This window comes from Aegilops tauschii, chromosome 1 (assembly GCF_002575655.3).
Source record: "Aegilops tauschii subsp. strangulata cultivar AL8/78 chromosome 1, Aet v6.0, whole genome shotgun sequence".
NCBI classification, from domain to species: Eukaryota; Viridiplantae; Streptophyta; class Magnoliopsida; order Poales; family Poaceae; genus Aegilops; species Aegilops tauschii.
In genome coordinates, this window is record NC_053035.3 from 501,051,076 (window position 1) to 501,065,308 (window position 14,233).

At 49.5% G+C, this 14,233-nt stretch overlaps 1 protein-coding gene across 1 annotated transcript in view; it reads left to right on the forward strand.

Annotated features, from left to right (window-relative positions):
* Window positions 1-13,404, forward strand: part of LOC109764403 (uncharacterized) — a 29,306-nt gene extending 15,902 nt beyond the window's left edge. The window contains exon 5 of the mRNA XM_020323234.4: window positions 13,298-13,404. Within this exon, the coding sequence (XP_020178823.2) occupies window positions 13,298-13,340 (43 nt within the window). The 3' untranslated portion in view covers window positions 13,341-13,404. The remainder of the gene's footprint in view (window positions 1-13,297) is intronic.
* Window positions 13,405-14,233: the final 829 nt, after the last annotated feature.

A 14,233-nucleotide genomic window follows, 5' to 3' on the forward strand; every position in this document is an offset into this window, starting at 1 on the left:
ATGTATCTAGAACTAAAATACATCTAGATACATCCTCTTTTATCCATTTTGATGACAAGTATTTCCGGACGGAGGGAGTACTAGATAACGATCCATCAGCCTAGACTGATTTCAGGTAATCCACTGAACAAGGCCCTTACTTAATTAGCAACAAAACCAAACCGAGCACACACTATATATTGGCTCCATCTATATACGGTAAGTATGATTCTGACAATAGTTGCTACACATGAAGGATGCATTCCGTATATTTTGATTGACGGACTTGACATGATTTTTCTTAATTATTTACCAGTCACAATCAGTGCTTAAATAATGATCGACGATGCAAATTAAGTACATTGACCATTATTATCTATGTGTATCATTCCAGCATGCTTGTGGACACTCTACACGCCTGATACAGCAGGCGGAGGAGGAGTTGTATGATGTGTTGAACAAGGCTATTGAGAAGAACCCACTAAAAAAGGAGGCTATTGAGAAGCATTTTTTGCACAAGCCACTCAAAAAAGACCATTTGACCCTATGTAGGATACAAAATCACTTGATCTTCTTCCTGTAATTTCCTGTTAGTTTGTCTGACAGGAGTTGTTATATATATATTTCGCATTTGACCTACTCCTCTCTACATACAGGCGCTTTAAGAAGTACACAGAAAGGGCTCGAGGTGTGCTAGATTTGGCTTGCAAGGCGACATTTTTCGTTTATGGCAGTGCTTTTCTATTTGGTATCACTGGTGCTGACAGGATGTTAGGGTTCGCAGAGAAAGTCGGTGAAGATATGATCGATGATTGAGAATCAAAGATGGCCCAGCTTGTTTTCAGTTAAATTATGATGACATGCAGTTTGGCTAGCTAGCACCATACTATTGTTGTGATATTGTGTGACATTGTATCATGTTATTAGATCTCTTATCTATACGAGTGAAACCGTAGGACTTGGTGTGGACATACATTACATAGCTTGTTGTACGTTAACGGTGGGTCATCGGAAATGGTTGTTGGCCTTATTCTCTCCACTGCTTTTATCAGATTCCAATTGTCTTTGAAGGCTCACTCTCGAACAAAATTGTGGACGTCTATTAGAGATCCATTCACTCGATTGCCTTGAGTTTTTTCCCATCACCAAGCGGCAGAGACTATCATTCTTGACTTTCTTTTAATCAACACAAGGTTATTCATTCAGCACTCCTTTACAAACCTGTTCGAAAACATGGAGATAAACTAATGTAACCTCCAGACAATTGAACTTCCGAGTGTATTTTCGGGAAGTGCAAGATTTAATTAACCCAGTCACGGGAATTGGGATGAGGATCTAATCGGGTCAATCTTCTGGGATGTTGATGTGAATCAAATTCTAGCAATCCCGTTGAGTCAAACGGGCATGGAAGATTTTGTTGCATGGAGGTTTAGTAAATATGGGGTATTCTCAGTCCGGTCTGCTTACCATATGGAGTGGAAGTCTCAATTCGGGCCCTCTATTCAGCGTGCCGATGGACCGGCGGGATCGTCAGGTTTGAACATGGTCTGGAAGGATCTCTCTGGAAGTGTTATTTACCAGCAAAGATCAAAATATTTGCCTGGAAGTGCCTTCATGGAATCTTACCATGCTATGGGGTCCTGGCTAGTCGACACATAATCACCAACAGCCTATGTCCGGTTTGTAATACTTACTGCAAGGATATAAAGCAAACTCAAGTGCAAATTATGCTCGGATCGCCCCCCGCTCGGGCGACTCGGGCTCCCCAACCCTTGCCGCCGCCGGCTTGCGCCCGGAGGCCGACGGCGGTGGCGGGGGCTCTTCCTCCCTCCCGCGTCTCAGGGGTGGGGGACCCCAACATGCGTGGAGGTGCGGCCGATCTAGAAGCGACGGCGTTGGCTTCGACGGTGGCAGCGGTCGGCCCTGCCTTGGGCCACGGGCGGCTGCTGCAGCGGCTGGCCTGGATCGGGCGGCGGCGCGATGCGCTCTTCGGCGGCATGTCATCTGGCTTTAGATCGGCGGCGGCGTCGAGGGCCTGGTGGACTGCTTGGCGGCACCCATGGCAGATCTGTTCTGGCCGGTGTAGCCAGTGGTGGTGGCCATCTTCTTCGTCGGCGGTGGCCGGCCAGAAGCTTGGTGATCAGATCTCGAGATCCATCATCTTGTCCTGGCTGCGAGTTGGGGAGACATGGTTGCCAGTGAAAACCGAGCCGACGGCAGGCGATGGCGGCGTTCTACGCCGTTACCTTGATGAAGGCATCGTCGTGTAACTACTGTCGGCCCACTCGTGCTGCTCCGGGAAACCCTAGGATCTGGTGTTCCAGATCGGACGATGGCGATGGGGGCACTGCGGTGTCGTTTCTCTCTTGGGAGCATCGTTTGTGGAGCAGCGCTGGAAGTCAGAGGCAGGAGGTGGAGCGGCTTCGTCTTGCACGGAGCTTCGGTGGAGATGTCAAGTCATGCCTGACCGACAGGTGCTACGCTTGGTCATGCCTGGTCGGCAGGTGCTACGCATGACAGATCCTCCAAGGACTTCAAGCTGTGTCGGCTGGTGATACTTGGCAGCATGGCGCTGAGGTGTATCAGTGGCGACCGCGACGTGTTCAGCTGTTTGCGCGCAGGGAGGAGGTGCCGTTGGGCGCCGTGGTGGCGTCGACGATAGCTGAACCGAGCAAGGTTGATGCATCTGTACAGCTCTGAAGATGGAGCGGTGGCAGTTGGCGGCGACGGCCTCTGAGAGCACGCCGGACCAGTGTGCCCTAGACCCGGCAAGTGGCTAGGTTGGGGGTCTCAGGTCTTAGATGTTAGGCTTGACTGCGATGTTTGCTTGGTATTAGGCCCAGGCTATCTGCGCCCCTTCATCAACTGGATAGGTGTAGCGACAATTTGTTGCTTAGACGGCGGCTTTAGTCTTGCTGTTGTATTGATTTTGTAAGGTCTTGTGAGAATAATTAATAAAGCGGCCGTATGCATCGCCCAGATGCAGAGGCCGAGGTCATCCTCCTTTTCTAAAAAAAACATGTGTAGGAGCTATGGAAATTTGGAGAAAACTAGGTTTGAAGGAGGTCATAACTGAGGCTTGCGAGGTTGATGCAAACTTTACCAGTCGCTTGAACGCCAGCATTAGTTATCCACGTGAAACCATCCTTACAGCAGCTTGGTATATTTGGTGGAGAAGGAGACATTTGGTGCACGAAGAGAACATGCAGTCTACACCACAAACTGTTATGTCTATTCAAGTGTTGGTAGCTAATTATGTGCGTGCTTTGTTAAAACTGTGCCAAAGAAGAATGTCCAGAGGATTTTGTGACAGTTAATGTTGATGCAGCTTTCGATGCGTCATCAGGGAGAGGCGCTACTGGTGCTTGTTTGAGAAACGACATGCGGCAATTCTTGGCAGCAAGTTGTCATCCGATTACAACAATTGATGCATCAATGGTTGAAGCCCAAGCTTGCCTGAATGGGATTCACCTCGCTAACCAAATGGGTGTCAGAAAGCGCTGAAGGCACCCTATAGCAGCACCCACGTGTGGGAACTGGGAAGGGCAAGACGAGACCCTCCAATAAATCCATGTTCTTTATTTTAACAGGGCATCATATTTGTGTTGTCGCTTATCCTCCTCACCCTCGTTAGAGGTGGCCTTAGTTCTCACACAACCAAGGTCTCTCTCTCCCTCCTTTCTCTCTCTCTCTCTCTCTCTCTCTCTCTCTTACGCGCTCGCTTGGAATAAGTTGAGAAATCAATTTTTTTTCCTGCAATTTTTTTCACTGGTGTGCATGCATCGTTATTGATGTTTTTTCTTCTCAATCTGGTTTTAGTGGTTGTTCATTTGCAATCGGGATCGCCGCCGATACAAAAGAAAAATAGATCGTGTGTTATAGATTAAGTTTGCATCCAAAATAAAATATATGATAGGTAAAATGATATCATATCCGGATTCTACACGTCTTTGCTAATCAAATTTCATACATAACATGTTAAAATTGAAGGTACGGTTTAAAAGATATTGATAATTTAGATAAGCACTCGTTTCAGATGGACTGTAGATTGATTAATCAAAAAATCCAGGGTTTTCTGTTAAAATGCAAAAAATTGATTCGTTTGACTTAAATATGGATGGCAGGCTAATTACCTCAAATGCCGCGGGGTTTTTGAAAAACTAAAAAAAGGGTCCGGCTGTGACTTAAGTTGGACTACCGGTTAATTTACATTAAATGCAAGGGTTCTTTTGTAAAAGGGATGATGGACGGGTAGAAATAATAGTCCCATTATTAGTAGGTCATATTATTGGGGGTACCTGTAGGGCACATCTAAACGTGCCTAAGTTATTACACATCTAAGTGACTCAATCAAGCATAAAAAGAAAAAGGGGGGAAATGCCAACATGAATCTCCGTGTTGGTCGATAACATAGAATTTAGGTGTGCAATACTTAGGGCATCTCCTATAGCGACCCGCTAGTCCACGAACATGTATGCGGGAGCCAGCAATCCAACACTACATGCATACATTTCAAACAAATTTTCAACTAGCCAAACAAAATTCATGGAACATATGATGGATTTTCATATAAACTAGACAACATTCATGCAAACATGACGGATTTTCATTACATTTCGAACATTTAGAAAAAAAACCGACCCTAAACCGATCCTACCATATGATGGCGGCCGGCCATCGTCCACCTCCTTTCTATTCCGCGTCGGCGACCACCTCCTCCATCTGCCCGTCTCCATGAACGACGGTGGTAAGACCCGTGAAGTGAAGGTGCAGTCTCCGGCGAGGAAGAGTAGAACATGGGTGACAGACCGACCCACATTGGACACAAGGCCCTGTCGCCTCCTGTGCCCTACTCATTCTCGGAGGAGTCTGTGACTTGTCCGTCGCGGATGGACGTGGGGTCCATGATTGAAATGGTGGTGCTGGCACTATCGTCGTCCAGCCGGGCCGCCCGATAGTTCGTTGGCGGCGTGTAAGAGGCACATCTTGCATTGTTCTCATCCGCGTTCGCCAGCAGTGGCGCCTCCGCAATGGCAACTTCCTGGTGAGCGGTGGCTTGAGCACGCATGGTCTCGTAGATCGCACGCTGCTCCACGACGAAGTTGGCATTCACCACGGCCATGGCCTCCTCATTCGCATGCTCGCCGTCGATCTGGCTCTCTGCCAACCGATGTTTCTCTAGGAGGAATATGTTGTACCGTTGTTCCTCCTGCGCCTGCTGGAAGGCCACCATAGGCGCCGATGCAGGCCGCTCCGCCGCCATGGCGGCGTTGTAGTGCGCCTGCGCCTGCTCCATGGTGAAGTTGGCATGCATAGGTGCGGGCTTTGGTGCAGTGTCATCGGAGCCCGTCTCCATCGTGGAGTTGTCCTCGTTATCGATGACCTAGGGCGAGCTGGCCGGCAAGCCGGCCTCCATCCGCCTAGCACGGCGGCTCTGCCAGACGGCTGCAAGGGCGGTCACCTCGTGCTTCATCTCCGTCGAAAGGCTCTCCCGTAGATGGTTGCCGCCTACAGTCAAGGCGGAGGTGGTGCAAGGGAGGAGGATGTGGAGCGGCTTCTGTTGTGGTTTGGAGTAAGCTGAGTGTGGTCGTCTTTAAATACCGGATTCCGGTGAGGCCAGGCATTCGGGTGCGTCAATGCGTGGCGCCACAGTAGGTTTCTCGGCCGGTGAGCCTGCTTAATGGTGGCATACGGACGGACGGGGCGTCAAACGGACGTGGTAGATATCCGTCCCGTCCTATATAGCAACGCGTCTCTGTCATTAAACTTGCGCGGACAACGGGGACGCATCGCGAGCAGCGCCCTCGGCTGGCACGCCCCTGCAATGCTGGCGCGTAAGAAGTCGCATCCGCTCTGTTGCCGGCTTCAATGGGGATCGGCCCTCTACAACTGCATGAATGGGGGCAGGTGGCACCTACGGGAACACGCGCGAACGAGAGAGGAAGGTTATGGGTGGGTCAGGGTGGTCAGAAGCGGACATGGCTGCTATCCGGACACCGGCAAAGCACCCAGATTTGTCTCCGGTTTACAGAAAAATGTGCATCCAGACCACGTTGCGGACCAATGTAGATGGCACAACACGTCCAGATCATGCGGACCGGACGATTGCGGACGGTTCGAAGGTTAGCCTTGGAAATGTCCTTACCGCACATGTAGACGTGTTTTTGCAAAACTCAATTATTTCTGATATATTCAATTATAAGGTGCATTTCGGTGTTTAAAAAACAAATTTCTGCCAAAACCCTAAAAAACAAGTTCCTGCCAAAGGATAAAAAGAAGGACGCCGATAACTGCCACACGTGTGGTATATTAGGCATCCGCCCACACATCGTGTGTGGCGTGAGCACAAGGCAGCCCACACGGGTTGTGTGTGGGCGGGCATTAGAATTGCCCACACGTGTGGGCGCAGCTACTTCGTGCCACACGCCCAACAAGTACTACTCATCTCCACCTCGCGCGTGTGGCACGAAGCAAGAATGCCCACACGTCCTAGCGCAGCTAGGTTAGGTACCCGCGGGATGACGATTTAGTTGCCATCCGGGATGGCAGATGTAGTTATCCGGGATGGCAAGTGTAGTTGTAAAAGCACGGCAACTCTATCTGTTTTGGTTAACTATAGTTGCCATGTCTAATTTATGGTAGTTGCCGCGTGTAATCAAATCGTAGTTGCCGTATGTGATTAACTACTTGCCACATATGGTCAAACAGTAGTTGCCATGTGTGTTTACCTAGTTGTCACGAGTGGTCTAAGCATATGGTTAATCACAATTGCCATGTGTGTTTATCTTGTTGCCACGTACGCGCAACTGCAGTTGCCGTCAAGCAACGAATTATAGTTGCCATGTGTGTTTACCTAGTTGCCACGTTCGCGTAACTGCAGTTGCCATCCACAACGTAGGAGTCGTCGTGTGGGCGAAAAACAGTTCGCCCACACGCGCATGGACTAGGTGGTGGCTGTGTGGGCAGAAATTAGTTCGCCCACACAGGCAGCTGGCAAACAGCATGGTGCGGGGCGTGTGGGCAAACTCTCCAACGCCCACACACTAGCCCCGTCCTACGTGGCACATCAAATTCACCTTTTCGTGTCAAGATTTATGCAAACTGCATTGGACGATGATTTAGGCGTGTGGGCGAGTTGGAAAAGTGCCACAAGTGTGGGCGTTAGTGTTTCCGAAAAAGAAAGAAACAAAGAGTTATTATTATAAGAGGAAAAGCGCCTACCCATTGTTGTCGGCGGAGGTGGAACGAGGGCCTGTGAAAGGCCCAGATCGATCCGCAAGGTATCCTCACCGAAATCTCTACAGACTGCAACTGATCGATGGTGGGGCGGGACAGCCGCAGCACGCCGGCGGTGGTGAACTAGTGACTCGTGACGAACTTGTCATGCTAAACCCTAACCGATTGTGCGCAGGCAGTCGACGATGGCGTTGGTTCGGTGCGCCGCGAGGAGGCTGGGTGGCTCCGTGCTCCAGCGAACGCAGGCGGCGGCCGCGGAGGAGGGACGCCGGCTCGTGCCAAGCAGGTTCATGCGCAACCGCCAGCTCTCCGGCGATGTCGCGATCAGGTATCTTAACCAAATTTGACCTTTTCTCTCATGATTTTTGTATCTCACGGCATCAAGTGCCGATGTAGCCAGTGAAATCCTGTGCAATCGAAACAGCAGCATGTATGTGTCTCTTGTATTAGCTAGAAACAAAAACAAGATTACTTATCATAATCAACTTGATTATCCTGACCTGAACATGCATGTACATCCTGACTTACTAGCAACAGGACAGCATGCAAATCATTTCATTAAGAAAACCTTTTTTTCCTGGTTAATCCGAGCATGATGGCTTTTTGCTTATCCCTTTAGCAAATAATTAGTGGCACCGCACCCTTTCCCGTTTCTCCGGTGACGCCCTCGCTAGCGCCCGGGAGACTAGCCCTAGCCACGGGCGGGACTCCCCGCCTTCTCCTCTCCTCCCATCGGGGGCCACAACCACGCCCAACCGCTGGCGGCGGCGGCAGGGAGTTCTTCTTCCCCTCACATGGGTGGCTTGACGCGGGGTGGCTCACCCGAACCTCAGTGCCGCCCTAGGCGTTGGGAGCGGCAGCATAGCGGTGCGGCAGGGCTGGAAGATGTCGGCGGTGCGGTGAGCGGCATGGAGGAAGTGCACGCGGGACCAGAGTTGGTTGCTTCGACTCTTGCAACCCTTTAAGATCTAATCTCGTGGGGCAGGCCGCGGGCGGCGTGGATCACCGGCGGCCGCCCATGTCGTGGCGTCCGGCTGGTGGGGTTAGGAGTGTGACGGAGGTGGTTGACCTCCTCCTCCTCTGCTCTTCGGATGGTGGATGCGGCGGATGAGGGCGGCTCTGTTTGTGGGAGATCGGTGTGTGGGAGTATAGGCCCTCTCCGATAGCTCGAGCTTTTGGGTGAACTGGCTGGTGCGTGCAGCTCTACATGGTATCGGAGCCAAAAGGTTTTGAGTTTAAGACTTGACTGACGTAATTAAATTATGAGTGTTGACTATAAATGCAGAGCCCATCTTTCCCCGTCAGCTTGAGTTCATGGGTGAACTGGTTAGGTCCATAAACATGCAACCAAGAGGTTTAGGGTTCAAAACCCAGTAAACGCAATAAATAATTGCGGTTTGCCCCACTTCCGCTGCCCATGTCATAAACTCCAAAGGAGCATAGATGTGAGGGAGGGGGGGTGTTGGAGTTTAATGTGCGGCCCTCTCCCATAACCCGAGCTTTTCGTTGAAATGGCTGGTGCGTGCAGTTCTACACAGCGGCTCGACGAGGGTGCCACTGCTTCGATCTGGTTGGTTGGGCTTCTTTCCTGCCAGAGGGTCCATTGTTGGGTGGAAGGAGGTGCCTTCTACCTCTCACCGGTCGGCGACGCCCATTTGCCGTCGTGCTAGTTGCGGTGAGGTCTTGTTTGCCTTGGACGGCGGCCTTGGTGGTGGGTGTCGCGCTTCTCGTGGGCGGGGTGCGCGGCTCATGTACGGGCTGGTATCTATGGCCGTCCGGGCGGCGTGGCGGACGGTTCTTCGGCGAGTGGTGACACTTCCAAGGTAGAGTGTGCGTGCCACGGGATATTCCCCGTGCGGCTTGGTCGGGCTGACGGCGGCTGCGCACGTGGGCATCGTCTCCTTCCTGAAGGCATCATCGTGGCTACTTTACCCCTTCGGATGGTCCAGTAGAGAACCATGATCCTTTGGATCCGATGGTGACAGCACTCCGGTGTTGGTCCCTTTCTTGAAGGCACCGTCTTGGATGCCAACATTCCTCAAACTCAGCTTTGTCTCTTTGTGACAGTTCTGTCATAGTGGAGTACTCCGACTACTTCAAGCAGGGCCCTCATTGCTCATTTGCCGTTGGCTTGGCATGTTGGGGTGGTGTGGCTGTTCGTGTACATGTTGTATCAGGCCTTGGGTGTGTTGTGTTGTGGTGTGGCGTGGTGTTGAGTTGTATGTGATGGTCTTGTATGGTCGATGCATTATCTGTAAAGCAGGGGCAAATGGCACTAGCATTTTTCGGTATTAATGAGTGGCAACACATAAGATGGATGTTGCTGCGGTTTTGATATCTTGAATCATCTCATCTTCTACATGATGTACTTCCTTGTATTATTCTGTGACTTCATTTATTCATATACAGTAAGTATGATTCTGCGACTAGTTCCTACACATGCACGATGCATTCTCTACATATGGAACCTCACTTAATTGACAGACAAGACAATATCCTTCTTAGATATTTACAAATGGCAACCAGCGGTTACTTAGTTATTGATGATACGTAACGCAAGTAGAGTGACCATTTCTATGTGTATCAATCCAGCATGCTGGCAAGTTCCCTGCCTTGGATTCTGAGCTGGAAAAGAACAGGAAGGAGCTGGAAGCCATGATAGCTAAGTTGAAGAACACTCCAAGACCACATGCCTCTACGTTGTGCGTACAATATCAGACGATCAAAGAAGATGCATCCAACTTGATCAATTACTTCCTTAATTTCCCGTTTATTTGTTTGTTTGACAGGAGTTGATACATATAATCTCATTTGACCTACCACTCAATACTTGCAGGCGCTTGATGTCCTACGGGCGTACAGTTCAGGGTGTACACGGTCTCGGTTTAATGAGTGGTAGGTCAAATGATGTCAAATGTGTATGATGTCCTACGGTCACATTTGACCTACCACATGTGTATGATACTCACATTTGACCTACCACATGTGTATGATGTCCTACGGTCAATGCAGCTAAAGGGTTATTATTTTTGTGTATGATTTCTGCTGCTGTCTACGGTCTCGGTTTAGACAAGGGGGTGGAAGCCACAGCTAGTACCAGGGAAAGCAGTGAAGACAAGATCCAAAACTGAGAACCAAAGATGGCCCAAGCTTGTTTTCAGTTCAATTATGACCTCTATCTATTTGAGTAGATAGAGCTATTTTTTTCAAAAAAGCTAGATCTATTCGAGTAGATAGAGCTATTTTTTTTCGAAAGAGCTTTATCTATTCGAGTAGATTACGTGCATGCATCCAACAAAACTGTAGCTTGATAGGAGCATAGAGTTGGCCCCCTCTTGTGTTTCGGTCACGCTCCATGACTGCCGTCGAAGTACTTTCTCGACAAGATTCCTACCTGTTAGTTCTGGCCACGGCAGCACACAAGCATAGATGATAGATGTCAAAGTGTAGGCCTCTGGTGGTTTAGGGTTTAGGGCCTAGCCAACAACCGCCGCCGCCGCACTCCCCTGGGCGCCGCTGCCTACGGCGCCAGCGGTGGCGGCGGGCATGGCCTGCACGCCACGATGGGAGTCCCTCGCCCGGGGGATTCACGTCACAGAGGGCGCCGTGATGGAGTCTCTCGACTCACAGTGGGGAGGTACGGCGGAGCTCGGAGGGAGGTTGCTGTGGCGGCGCGAGATGAAGGCATTGGCGTAGAGTTGCTCCATGGAGGTATCGGCGCTTTGGCGGCTAGAGGGCCTGGCGGCTGCTGGATGCCTCGATTGCGCGGACGAGTGACAACGGCCTGCATCATGCAAGAGTGGCGGCGCCGGGTACGATATGGGCCGTAGGGCCCGATTTGGGCGTCACGGTCGTCTTCTCGTCCATTGATATGACCGACGGCATGGGGCCTGCTGGTTCTGAATCAGGATTCTTCTCGCGCAAAGACGGTGATCTGCATGTTGCCGTTCTCATCGATCTGGCCGTTGACGAGTTTCGGAAGGCTTTGCCAGAGATCTTTCGGGCGCATGACAACCATAGATTTCTGAATTAGATGGGATCTGGTTGTTCGCACTGTTATTATCAGCCTGTGCTACTCCAGGAGGGCGTGGCGAGCTTCGCTATCTGTTGACCTCATCAGACATGTCGGTGTTTCAATTTTCGTGGGGCTGACAATGGTGAAGAATGTTATGACGGCTGAAATTGGAGAACTGGTAATGGCCGACCGAGTCTTCGAGGCAATGAAGACTTTGCTTGGTGTTTCATGACTCTCAGCAGTAGCCTCGGCATGTGGAGGCGGCAGCACTAAAGGAGTACTGAGTCTTATCTTTCAAGGAGAAAACCCAAGGTCTGACCTTAATTAGTTGTACCTAGCAAAGGCCTTGTTGAAGGCATTGTTTTGAGAGCGTGGACTTTCTTCAGGGTGAAAATCTAAGATCTTTAGTTGGGAGACGATGGCGCTGGTCACTGTTAAATATGTCGCTTTTGGAGAATCTGAACTTCAGGTGTTGTCTTTGACGGTGGTTTGTGCTGCACTGCAAGGAATTGTTCACTATGGCAAGACCTTTCTTTTTTCTTCTTTTTTTGGTTTTTGGTTGTGTCCATCTGTGATGTCTTAACATTTGATTGGTGCAGAGGTAGGTTGTAATTGGTATCTCCGTGGTATTAATATATTCTCTTTGTCAAAGAAAATCGGTTATAAGATGCATTTGGGTGTTTATACGAAGCAAGTCTATGCGGGAAAATAAACAAAGTAGTAAAAAAACAAAGAAGGAAAGAGTTCTTATTAATAAGAGGAAAAGTACCAACCCATTCTTGTTGTCGGCGGAGGTGGAAAGAAGGCGAACTAGGAACCATAGCCGCCTTTCCCTCAAAAAAAAAAAAAAAAAAGAACCCTAGCCGCCTGTGGAAAGAACGCCCAGATCGACCAGCAAGGTACCCTCACCAAAATCTCCAAAGACTGCAATCTGATCGATGGTGTGTGTGTGTGTCAATGGTGGGGTGGGAGAGCCGCGGCCCGCCGGCCATGGTGAACTAGTGATTCGTGACGAACTTGTCGTGCTAATCCCTAACTGATTGTTCGCAGGCCGTCGACGATGGCGTCGGTTCGGTGCGCCGCGAGGAGGCTGGGTGGCTCCGTGCTCCAGCGAACGCAGGCGGCGGCCGCGGAGGAGGGACGCCGGTTCGTGTCAAGCAGGTTCATGCGCTCCCGCCAGCTCTCCGGCGAGGTCTCCAGCGAGGTATCTAAAGTTGTTAACCAAAATTGATTTTTTTTCCTCATGATTTTTCTATCTCACGGCATCAAGTGCCGATATAACCAGAGATAATCTGTGCAATCGAAACAGCAGCATGCATGTGTGTTTAACCTCATATGTACCAGTAGATGGACAGCATGCCAATCATATCATTAAGCAACCTTATTTTTCCTGGTTAATCCGAGCATGATGGCTTTTGGCTTATCCCTTTAGCAAATAATTAGTGGCAACACATAAGATGGATGTTGCTGCGGTTTTGATATCTTGAACCATCTTATCTTCTGCCTGATGTACTTCCTAGTATGATTCTGTGACTTCATTTATCCATGTACAGTAAGTATGATTATGTGACTAGATGCTACACAAGCACGATGCATTCTATACATATGGAGCTTCACTTAGTTGAGAGACAAGACAATATCCTTCCTAATTATTTACCATTCGCAATCAGCGCTTACTTAGTGATTGATGATGCAAAGCAAGTACAGACCATTATCTATGTGTATGAATCCAGCATGCTGGCAAGTCCCCTGCCTTGGAATTTGAGCTGGACATGAAGATGAAGAAGCTGGAAGCCTCGATAGCTCGGTTAAAGAACACTCCAGGACCAGATGCCTCTACGTTGTACGTACAATATCAGAGCATGCAACTTGATCATTTTCTCCCTTAATTTCCTGTTTATTTGTTTGCTTGACAGGACTTCGCACATATAATCTCATTTGACCTACCACTCTTTACCTGCAGGCGCTTGATGTCCAACGGACGTACGGTTCAGGGTGTAATCGATGCAGCTAACAAGTTGATATTTTTGTGTATGATTTCTACTGCTGTTTATGGTCTCGATTCAGACAAGGTGGTAGAAGGCGAGGCTATTACCAAGGAAACCAGTGAAGACAAGATCGAAAAATGAGAACCAAAGATGGCCAATCTAGTTTTCAGTTCAATTATGACCTCTACAGTTTGGCTAGCTAACACTATGCTATCGTACCTTGTGATATTGTGTGACATGGTATCATGTTATTATATATCTATCTATCTATTGACTATTCGAGTAGATTGTGTTCATGCATCCATCAAAACTGTAGCTTGATAGGAACATTCAGAGTTGGCCCGTCCTTAGCTAGCTTAGGTGGCAGTATAGCATATGCGTGCGAGTTCGAGTCTGCTACGTGTTAGTACTTAGTAGTAAGAGTAGGATTAAGTTGTTTTGTCGGTTGTTCTTGTATATATAGAAACACAACCTTGCGTGAGACTTTTTTTAGAAAAAATCGTGAGAGAAAAAATAAGGAGAGAAATCTAGTGCGTGTGTTCGTCGTTCCTTGCGAGTCCCAACACACATACACAGTTCTCGTGAATCAATCTAGCTCCTGGTGAAATCAAGCAAGGCCAGCGAAGATCCATGGCGGCGGCGCTTCGATGTACGGCGAGAAGGCTCGGTGGCTCGCTGCTCCAGCGGACACAGGCTGCGGTCATGGAGTGTAAGCAATAATCTTGATCACGGCCGGTTGGTCTTGGCCTAGCCGTCCGCGGGAGCTGGCAACAAACAGTTGCATGCACGCACGCACGGTATGGGTTGTGTGGCCGTTAGTCAATGCATTCTGTGCGTGGGCGTGGATGTAGTTAGCTTGTTAGTGGCTGGGTCATGTGGTAGTGGCCGGTGTGGTGCGTGCTGTTAGTGGGCGTTGGGTGTGTGTGCACCGGGTATAAGACCCCCCTCCTGTACTGCTTGTAGTCGCGCCGGTGTTGTAGCCATGTAGACAGTGTAAAGAGGAAAAAGATTTGGG